Here is an 11,089-nt window from a genome sequence, read left to right on the forward strand (position 1 = left end):
TAATTCTCAAATACCAACATAAACTGGCATGAATCCTAAAAGGCAGAGGAACTCAAAAACAGATAATGTAAAATAAAGTTCTTGCAGAACAAGGATTCTATCATAAAAGTCATGCTGCAAGCCTTCTAGATTTCATAGGCATCCTCTTTGGCATCAAGAAAACTACTGCTCTGCATATGTGGAGCTCCTGTGACAAACTCAGAATTCATGTCAAATGAATACCCAAGATGTCTCAACTTTACACCTACTATGATTTATAAACTACTCAATGCATTCTGAATGAAAATTTTAATTAAAATTAGGTACTCTTAGCACTATTATCTGTGAACAGTCAAACTGATCAACATAATATTTTTTAGATTGCTTACTTCTCAACCGATACACAGGGAGAATCTCTTCAAACCTAACTGGAAGTAAGATGGGGAAAAAAAGGCACAACTGTACTAGCAGTTTTCCAAAGATGTATTACCACATTGTTAAAGGCTAATACAAAAATGCCCAATTTACTTTTTGCTTGAAGTGTATTTGCGTCAGCCAAGTCTGAAGACAGTAACTGAGAACATAAAACATCGAGTAAAGTAAAACTACATGACTAATGTTCATGTCACGGATGCCATTTTAAGAAGTTCAACAAGAAACTGGGATTATTATTTCAATCTTTATCTCCATATAGCTTTCAACAATGGAAAGGTATACCAGAACTATATGCAAATAAATATTTCCATTAATATTTTTTTTCAAAGAAATATAAACTAAAATTTGTCTCAACCCCTCCTGGCCTGTCTTTTCTCCCGCACTCATTCAAAATGAAAAAATGCATGTTTGCAGAATTTAGACACATTAGATGTCACATAATAAACAATTTATCACTGTCATTCCAATCAATTCATTCATATACTGATGCATTGCAATTGGTCTGTACTCCAGCACACCAAAAGCTATTATCACTGCATTTACACAATGTAGGCCTTATCAGCTTATGGCCTTTAAAGGTGTTTAAAGTTTATCCTAAAGATCATAACACGCCTCACCAAATTGGACCTCAGTATAATGTCAGCTAAGAAACAATGTCCTTACTTCTCTAGTAAATTGTGTGAGAGTAACTAAATATTCAGACATTTTGCAGGCAAAGATTTCTTTCCTATACCCTCTGTGAAACTACCTTTAACTACCTTAAATGACAGCAGTAACTAAGCATTTGGGAAAGATAAATTACATTTTTAATATTTCATGTGTCTGAAACGCAAATCAGGGCCAGATGTGCTATTTGCAAGAACTAAATTACTGTATCAATCAATAATAAATCACAGGAACATGCAGTTATTTAGTGGATGTTTCGCTGAAAGATGTTAAGACAGAAACATAACAATTCAAAGCATTTTTAGAGCAGCTTTCATCAAGTTGCTTAAAAGACTGGCAAAGTGGTCAAAATCAGTAAGCTAAATAAAGATGCTACATCCTGTGACATCCCTGGAAATCACCTGCATAGTATTGTAAAGAAACAGGAATACTATTTATACAAGTGCATATGAAATTGTATATTTATTTTCAATGCTGTTTTAGAGGACTGACATGATACGCGTGTGGAAAAGCCTGAGCAATCAAAATGAACTATCAACCCTTTCTACCATCACTGCTGCTATTTTCAGTGATCCACCCTTTTTTTTTGCTACAGTGCTATTGGCATCATTGTGCTACTGTGATTCAATATTTATCTGTTAGATCTAGTTACATCACAACACTATCTATACTATCAAAACCTCATGTGGAACTTCTGCAGATAAAACCTAATCCACATGTTTTAAGCTCTTCAAAATTCATTGAACACAAAAAGTCATTTGAGATGTGCAAACATCTGGGCAACTGTGAATCACCCATTCTCAAAAAAGATGTGTGGCCATGCATAATCACTGGGCCTTCTTTCTAACCATATTCAGGTATGAATAAAATAGTGTGTGAACTGTATAAAACCACTTCTTAAAGGAACTTGGCACAAACTGCCTGCAAAATATGTTTAATAACACAATTTTGTTTTCAGCTACAGCAGCTCCTCACCAAAAAACAGCATTAAGCTAAAGCAATTGCTTACCACTTATGACAGCAAACTAAGCACTTTAAGCTAAATATTTTTAAAAGTTGTGTGTAGTAGTACTTTGTGAAATGACATAACTGGGTGCTGAAACTTTTACTGTCAACAAAGTCACCTGCTAAATCCAAGACTAGCATTTCAGCATAATCCTGAGGAAAGATTAATTCTAGAATATTTTTAGCCCTAGCTTTGGAAGTAGACAGCACTTGATATCAACTGAAAATAATACTGGTGGAGAGCAGGCAAGAGAATACATGCAGAAAAAATTATTTGCTTATAACCAAAATGCAGTAAACAATTATTCTTACAAAATTCATAGTGAGGAAGAAAAAACAGCAACCACACTGAACAGTGTAACTACTAAGGCTTCCACAGTAACCTCAGCTTTGGAACCAGAAACACATGGAAAATTTACTAAAGTCACAATATTGCTGTATCTTTCATGTTCATTTTGCAACACAGACACAACTACAGGATTACGTGAAAGAAGATAAATACATAAAAAATTTATTTTGAAACGGTGCAGTCACAGAAGTATGGGCGGGGGGGGGGAAACAGAGTTCAGTTTTAGTTCTTTATCACCATCTGATCTGGGGGATTCTCTGCATTTTCTTGGTGCAATTACAGTAACACTTGAACTGTCATCCTCATCCACCCTACCACAGTAGCAATCCAAAACAGGCAGCGGGGGAACGCTCGCAACTACCTCAACTCCTCGGTTTGATACAAGCCTCGAACACCAGTTTAATAACAGTTGCATAATAAGACTCAAAAGGCCAAGCACTCCTACTGCCTTGTACATCTCCATTTCCACACAGACGAGAGTGGAGCGAAAGATCTGGACGAAAACCGAGCACTCCCTGAGCATCACTGGTACTTCCACTAACAAGCTGGTTATTATGCAGCAGAGAAGAGGAAAACCCAACACCTGGTGCACAAATATGCACCCAGAGCATAGGTGGATCTACAGAGAGCTATCTTCCCTTTCCCTTCCCCAATAGGCAATCCTTAATGGGTGTGCCAGGAATGGGATATAGGGGGGAGGAGAAGAAAAGGGGTGGGAAGTGGTTGCCGCTTGCTGCAGCCAGCCTGAGTGATGGTTAGGTGGTTAATCATGGTGGCTGAGGAAACATGGGGTCACTTCTCCCCCTTCCGCCTCCCGTGTGATACAGGAGGTGGGCAGCGCGGCGGAGGCACCCGCCGTCTCACCGCCACCAGCCACGGGGGGACCCGGATCCCGCACCGCTCCCACGGACCCGCTGGCGGCGGCGACTCAGGTGGGTGCCGAGCAGCACATCCCTCTCCCCGCAGCCCGCGGGAGAGGCCGGGCCCGGGGGCACCGGTACCGCCACCGCCCCTCCCGACCCGCTCAGCCCGGTGGCGCACACGCCCTCCGTGCCCTGCCCTGCCCTGCCCGCCGCCCGCAGCCCCGCGGGACTCACTTGCCGATCACCTCGCAGAGCTCGTACACGTCCTCGAACAGCACGTCGTCGTCGGCCATGGTCCGGGCGGCGGGGATCAGTCCGCGAGGCGGCGGCCCCGGGGCAGGGGGGCGGGAGGGAGGGAGGAAGGGGGGCCGAGGGTGGGGGGAGGGGGAGCCGCGGGCACGGTCCCCGCCGCGCGGCGCGCTCCCCTGCCGGTCAGCGCCAACCGCCACCACCACGGTAAATCCCGGCCGCTACGGCACCTCCCGTCGCCGCCGCCACCGCCACCTTCCGGGGGCTCCGCCGCCGCCACCCGCCCGGGGGCTCCCGCGGCCGCGCCGGGACTCCCCGCTCCTCCTTCTCCACCTCCCGCGGGCCGCAGCCGCCGCTCCCCGCGCGTTGTCACACACTCCGCGACCCCACCTTCCTCCGCCCCCCGCCCCCCTCCCTCCCTCCCCCTCTCAGCCGGCTACTCCCCAGCGGCGGCGGGCGGGCAGCTCCGGCTAGCGGGGAGGCGCGAGGTCCATGGAGGGGACCGGGCAAGAGGGGCCGGCGGCAGGCGGCAGCGCCGTCTCGGTTCCTCACCGAGCGGGCGGGTGCGCGCTCCCGGCTGGGGGCTGGGAAGGGAGGGGAGAAGAGAGGAGGGGGGGAGTCGGGAGGCGCGCCGGGAGGGAGGAGAATAGTGGGAGGGGGAAGGGCGGGGAATTGCAGGCGCGGCCGTTGGTTACGCTCCCAGGCGCGAAGAGGAGAGGAGGAGGAGGAAGAGCAGGAGGAGGCGGTGGCGGCGGCAGCAGCAGCGGTGGCGGCGGGCGCGATAGGCGCTCGCTATACAGGAGGGCGGGCGCGCTCCCCGCCGCCGTCACGCAAAGCCGTCACGGCGCGAGTGCGCGCTCGCCGGCAGGCCGAGCAACCGCGGCACGCACGCGTGCGCGCGCGCTCGAGGAGGAGAAGGGAAGGGGGGAGAGAGAGAAAATGAGCGGAAGCAAGCGCTGTCCCCCCCCCCCCCCCCCCAAATCTCTTCCCCGCCAGGAATCTCGCGTGGGGCCAAGCCCACCGCCCCTTTTGGAACGGGGGGCGGGGGGGAGACGGGAGGAAGAGGAGGGGGAGAGTGCGCAGGCGCGGGCTGGGGTGACGTCATGGCGGGGGGAGGGGGCTCGGCGGGGCGTCGGGGGGCGGTGGTGGGGCGGGTGAGGCCGGGCGGCCGGGCCGCGGGAGAGGCGGCGAGAGGAGGGGGGGTGAGGCTCAGGTGTCGGCGTTCCGGCCCGCTTGTGGCTGGAGGCAGAAGGAGGGGCTTCCCACCTCGCTGAGGTGGTGGGGTGCGGGGAGAGGGGCCCTGGAAGGTTGGGCGCGTAGGCAGGTGCGGGGAATTGGGCAGTGCCGGGGTGGGTCGGCAAGGCCCCTGCTTAGGGGACAGGGCACGGCTCCGCGGGGTCTGTGGTGTCGGGCATCCCCGCTCGCTCTCACCAACCCGGCTGTGATAATAAAGAACTCTGCGAAACTCGGCCTGTAGTGCTTTGTCCAGGGCTGGGTAAAGAGGTGTTTTGGTTTTTTTGCTTGTTTGTTTTGGTTTTGGGGTTGGTTTTTTTTTGTTTGTTTTTTGGGTTCTTTTTCCTCAGAAGAAAAGATATAAGTATTCTTGGGACATGAATACAACCCACTTTTTAATTAAGAAAACGATCATCATCTCAGCCCAAAGAGCAAAATTAAGAAACACTTTGGGATACACTCGTCTGGATGGGCAAGTAACTGGTGGCTGGCGTTCTCTTAATAGGTACTTGAAACTGATGTCTGGCATCCGGTGAATTTTACAACACCTGAGTACTTAGTGCTCGCCTGATACACAGTGCTAACACATTGGTCAAAAAGCTATGTATGGAACACAGGCTTAAGTTCCACAGGTGTGCCTTTCCAAGTGTTAAATTAGGTGGTTTGTAGAAGGAAGCAATGCTCTTTTGAAGGAATTAGTCAGAAACTACTGCAGTTTACGAAGTATTTATTTTTGCCACAATACTTCATCACGCATGCAACTTCTTAAACCTCATTAACAAAGGTAAATTATACAGTTGTTCACCACACACTGAAAAACCCTGTCAATTAAGAATTACCTGATTAAATGGTTTAAAGGTTAGCTTTAAAATGCAGAGCTGATGACAGTTCACCAAAACACTTTGTTCCTGTCTTCAAAAGAAAAAAAATCAAGAGCCATGAAAACAACTTGATCTCCAGCACAGTGGTAGCATTTATGGTGAGAGATGTGCCTATGCCACTGTGCTCTATGCAGAACAAACCTTTAAAAATATTAGAACACTATCTGCTATTTGAAATGTGAGCAAAAAGCCAATGTATTTAGATTGTTTGCTGAATTCCACATAGCTAAACATGAGCAACCATTTTTTTTTTTCCTTTTGCTAAGTACTTTTGTAAGTACCACATAGGCCTCACAGTAGTAAGTTTTAGAATATGAATGAACATTTGGCTATATTTTGAGCAGAAATTATCATCTGTGTACAGAGCCATCATTAAAAGAAAACAACAACAAGAAAAATGGATGCAGAAGTGCACAAGCAAGAAAAATGCTTATGACAAATCTATGCCTGAGCTGAGGCAAATAATTTTTGCTGCTTCAGAAGCATTGCTTCATGGAGGTCTCGCCTTCCTCTGGATGTCAAATGCAAAGAATCACACCAGGCCACACCACCTGCGTTTGGCAGATTAAACTGAAAACAAAGAATATTAATATTTTGGGCCAAAATACTTCTAAGAACTTTGGATGACAGTTGGCTGCATTTTGGGATGACAGCATAACCATGCTGTCATAACCATGGTTTGCTACTAACTGGTGTGATCTCAGAGCATAGATTGTAGACAAGGTTGTTGTGGGAAGGTGGTTTTCTGGAAGACGCTAACAAAATGGGAACAAAATGGGCTTTCCCTAAGAGAGGTGGTTGGCTCCCTGACACACAGCCTACTGCTTGAAGGGTCCTTTCAGGAAGCAGGATAGCAGCTGCTTTGTATCTGGTGGGCTGAGCTTCCTTTTCCTTTTTTTTTTTTTTTTTTTTTTTTTTTTTCATTCTGGAGCAAAGAAGACACGCTTGATAGAGCAGCTGTGGCATTCATTGCTTCAGCTGGCAAGAAGCAAGGCAAATCTATCAAAACTTACAAATGTGTTGGTTGTCCACATCCTTTGCAGGGGGAGAGAGCCAATGGGTGCTACCTAGCATTCTGGTTGCATGAGAAAAATCTGTCTGAACTAGGATTTGTGTGCAGATCTGTATCATAAAACATCGCATACTGAGCCAGCAAAAGCAGCAAGGATATCACAACATCAGCGATTACTGGAACAAATGGGAACTGTACTGTAACTTATCTTTGTTTCAGGTTGAGTGTGCTCATGAGCATTAATTTGCCAAGTTTGCCAGCAGCCAACACCCAATAGTATGATCATCCAAGCAGTGCATATACAGGTAATGTTTGTGGTCATAAATTTCATCCACAAGTTGGAAAGCAGTCATTCCTTTTCACATGCAGGCATTCTTGATTTTCACCCATGTATCCGGTACATCTCATTGGAGATTCAGGGTTTAATTTAAAAGTTTAAGGTTTAATTCTGAAATACACACATCTTCTTAAAAAGTACATAACAGTCATATTTGAAATACAAGAAGAAGTAACTTTACACTTGAGACCTGGAATGTTTTACTGGCAAGAATAATGGTTGGTCTGACAACGGTTCAGGGCATGAGCTGTTTCACAGCTGGGAGAGGGACTTCAGAGGGAAACAAGAAGAAAGGGCACTGACTATTCAAAGGAAGAAACTACTTTACAGTCCCTAGTAGCCCTCCCCAAACCACTGCGCATGTTGGAGCTGCCTGCCTCTCAGAATCTGAACTGCTAGGTTAAGGTGTTCTATTCTTAGACAAATCAATATTGTTGTTTAATTCAAAAGTTTAAAATCCAAAGAAATAGTTGAGTGTGGACTTGAGCACCAGAAAACTAATTTCTTAAAACTTTATGGGTTTTTTAAAGTTTTCTTTGGCTGTCATCTTCAGAGTAAGTACATATGGGCTACACACTGCTGGTGAGCCATAGGGCAGGTGAGTTGTTCAAAGGTTGTTTATGGAACCATAGTTATCAGTTACATCCAAACAGCCTTTGTAGTCTTTTCATTTATAAGTATGATGTATAAGGTACGTGATGGTGAGCAAGACATTACAAAGGGTTTGTCACTGTTCTGCAATCCGAAAGACGTAGGAAGCACTACATTTTGTGCCTCAGATTCCAGGAAGAACAGGGTCCTGAATACTTTGATCTGTAACCAAGCTATTATCCCCTCTTACTAAGTCTGAGTATGAGGCTGACACTGAAGATGAGTATGAACTGCTACTAAGATAGTATATTGGAGGCCTATCATAGAATAATAGAATGGTTTGAGTTGGAAAGGGCCTTTAAAGACCATCTAGTTTAACCCTCCTGCCATGAGCTGGGACACTTTCCACTAGACCACATTGCTCAGAGCCTCCATCCAAGCTGACCTTAAATGGTTCCAGTGACAGTTCTACCAGATTTCTGACAAACTGTGCCATATTGTTTAGGAGTACAAATTCTGTGAACTGAAAATAGTTCATATTTTAAGCAACAAAAATGTATTTTGGTTGCAATGAAAAGATCACGAAAGACACAGCTATTTTCAGTCCTTGTAGAAAAATGTCTGTCAAAAAACACCCCAGACAGCCATCAGCCAACCCTGAATTAGTCCAGCTAACTTCTTACAAAAGTATGTAGTTAATTCAGCTTGGAAATCGACTGTGTGGCCGGGCAGTCTGCAGCTGCAAAGCTGAGGTGTAGCACACTGCACAAGACATGCCACACAGTAATTAAGGAGTCGGGTTTCTCGTGAATGCATGTCTTAACTGGTGAATGATGTTTGTCTGGGAAGATAAACCTCCAACTGCATTTCCTTCTTAGTGGAGGTTTTTTTGTTTTTTAACTTCCTCCACAGGGCCAGCTCCCCATTGTTTGATGAGGAGTGGACTTTCACTGCCACCCTTCTTCATGGAAGACACAATCAGGCCTCTTTTTTCTGTAGCTTGCTATCTTCAAAGGAAACTTGGAGCTTATCTCGGAGATCCATACCTTGCCCCCCATTCAGTTCTCTTGAAATTGACCTCCAGGTTCAAAAGTTCTTGGGAGAGAACAGGTTTGTATGTGTATGTGAACATCATTTGAAACGTCATTTCCTCAGGCAACCAGCTAAGAGCTGCCTCTGTTGGATGAGGAATTATTTTTTCCTTCCCTTCAGACATGGTGACCACATCACCTTTGCCAGACACTTGGCTTATGGTGACCCAGCCACTCAGCTGGATGAGAGCACCACATCCAGTCATCAGCCAGCTCTTAGTCAAAGAGCAGTGTGGGAGAAAGTCGTGTTCTTCATCTGTAATTAGACCATAGCCATAATTAAACGTAAATTGCAGTAACACAGCTAAAGATAGGTGGTAAACTAAAGCAAAGCTGAGCTTATCTGACGCTGCCAAGGAAGCTCACATTCACCCTTCAAAATTCATTTCCAAATGTGAAACAGTCCCATGAAGGAACAGCTGGTAACATCAAAACAGAGGGGAAAACTTTAAATTATGCAAGCCTCTGCTTGATGGGGTTTCGTTTTTAGCCATCTCTTCCAATCTGGTTATTTTTCCCTTCCTTGTATACTGTGTACCTGTGAAATATCTTGATTGGATTACTGGAGATGCTTATTTCTTTTCTCCCCAGCTGCAGCTTTTCTCCATTGACAGGTATGGATTAAATAATATGAATTGTGGAGGAAATCTCCCCATGATCCTTTTGTTGAAATTCTTTAAATTAGAAAGATCTTACAAGATGTACAGGGGATAAAACCATGTAATAAAAATAACTCAAAATTCCAGTTATCATTTCATCATTATCCTGACAGGAAATTTGCAACTATATACTACAGTCATGTAACTATACAGAATGACAGAAAACAAAAATTACAGAAAAAAAAACCCAAAAAACGCATCATAAGGACAATATCAAAATGCTTATGTGATAACACTGAAATAAAAAAAACCCCAAACACTTTTCATATCTTTCTTTTATTCTTGCATTCTCACACTCTTACACTACTATCTTTGTAGCAGCATATTTAGCTCTTTGGAGTAGATGGGTGCCAGCCTAGTAGTCAGGAATTCCAGAAGGGCCCCACAAAACAGAGGAAGTGTCCAGAGAAGCTTTTACATAGAGAAATAGCAAAAAATGCTGCACCAAAAGAAATCCTCATCTACACCATCCCTACATGATGCTGAACTTGGAACAGAAAGTTGCAGCTCTGAAAAAGACCCCTCAGAGTTACCCTGGCACTTCTTTCAACCATTTCCACAGGGTGCAGAAGTGGTCAAAAAAAAAAAAAGCCAGTAAAATATTGAACGTATCAGGACAGATATGAAAACAACACAGAAGGTGCCATTTTGCCTCCCTGTAAAGCTTCAGTGCACCCAAAACTGGAGGGCTGGGACAGTTCAGGCCTCCCTATTTCCAGGACACAAAGGAGTTTGAAAAGGAACAGAAAGAGAAAGAGAAAGAGAAAGAGAAAGAGAAAGAGAAAGAGAAAGAGAACAAGAGATGAATCATCTGGCCCAAGAGTACAAAAAGCTGGGATTTGTCCATTTGCAAGAGGAGACACCTGAGGTTATGGTTGAGGTTTACAAAATCGTGAAGGTAGTAGGTAAAGTGAAGACAGAATTCTTGTTCACCAAGTCCTGCAATACTGAAAGAAGCATTCACTAAAACAAATAAAAAAGGAGTTTGTAAAACAGATACATGTAAGCCTGTTTTTTTTTGTTATTATATACACACACTGTATAGTGAACTTTCAGAACTTGCTGCTACAGGAGGCTGTGGACACCAATACTATCAGCAGGTTCAAAAAGGAATTAGGCCATTTTAGAGGTGACACATCATGACAAATACTGGAATGAGTGGTCAGGGGTGTGTCAAAGAGCATCCCTAGTATAACAAATGTGGATGCTGCAGAAGTGGAAGGGCAGCTGCCTGCAGATAGTGGCTAGGCTTTCATGCACTTTCCTAAATCATCTCCTACTGCCACTGCTCCACTTTAATTTTTCAAGGCATAAATACAGTCTTTCACTACAAATTATGCAGTCAGATTCTGCACATTTGAGGAAATTGCCAGACTCAGCATACCTGGAATGCAAACAATATCCTTGCTCAGGAAGGCCATGATATTGATCTCAGTCTATCCCCTGCAGGGTAAGTAGGCCTAGATGGACCCATTAGGGCATTTCTTATATTCTCAGCCTTTTAGTTTCATCCTGCACCTCATTTTTCATTCCAGACTTTGTCCTTTATTTTGTCCTCATTCTGCCAGCAATTTATTCTCCAAACCCTATTTATGAGGTACCTATTTTTTCTTACTGCCTTTCCCAAATCACTATTTGTATTAATGTGCAGTAATGCAGCTCAATAGCTGACAAAGCTTACAGTTGAAGACTTCTAACACACAGTTATGGATTTACCACGTATCCTATAGCTTCAAGGT

At 44.8% G+C, this 11,089-nt stretch overlaps 1 protein-coding gene and 1 long non-coding RNA gene across 20 annotated transcripts in view; one reads left to right on the forward strand and one right to left on the reverse strand.

Moving 5' to 3' along the window:
* Positions 1–3,762, reverse strand: part of CASK (calcium/calmodulin dependent serine protein kinase) — a 192,339-nt gene extending 188,577 nt beyond the window's left edge. For 9 of the 19 annotated variants that reach the window (XM_071751348.1, XM_071751367.1, XM_071751298.1 and 6 more), the window contains exon 1: positions 3,532–3,675. In XM_071751348.1, coding sequence (XP_071607449.1) covers positions 3,532–3,590 — 59 coding nt within the window. In that variant the 5' untranslated portion in view covers positions 3,591–3,675. Of the gene's footprint in view, positions 1–3,531 lie in introns of all 19 variants that reach the window. The other 10 variants (XM_071751251.1, XM_071751288.1, XM_071751316.1 and 7 more) reach the window with 4 other exon arrangements.
* A 2,862-nt stretch (positions 3,763–6,624) lies between these two features.
* On the forward strand, positions 6,625–9,820 carry LOC139799739 (uncharacterized). The gene is made up of 3 exons (XR_011727511.1): positions 6,625–6,977; positions 8,513–8,710; positions 8,813–9,820. It is a non-coding gene; the product is annotated as an uncharacterized lncRNA (long non-coding RNA).
* Positions 9,821–11,089: the final 1,269 nt, after the last annotated feature.

Source organism: Heliangelus exortis, chromosome 1 (assembly GCF_036169615.1).
Source record: "Heliangelus exortis chromosome 1, bHelExo1.hap1, whole genome shotgun sequence".
NCBI classification, from domain to species: Eukaryota; Metazoa; Chordata; class Aves; order Apodiformes; family Trochilidae; genus Heliangelus; species Heliangelus exortis.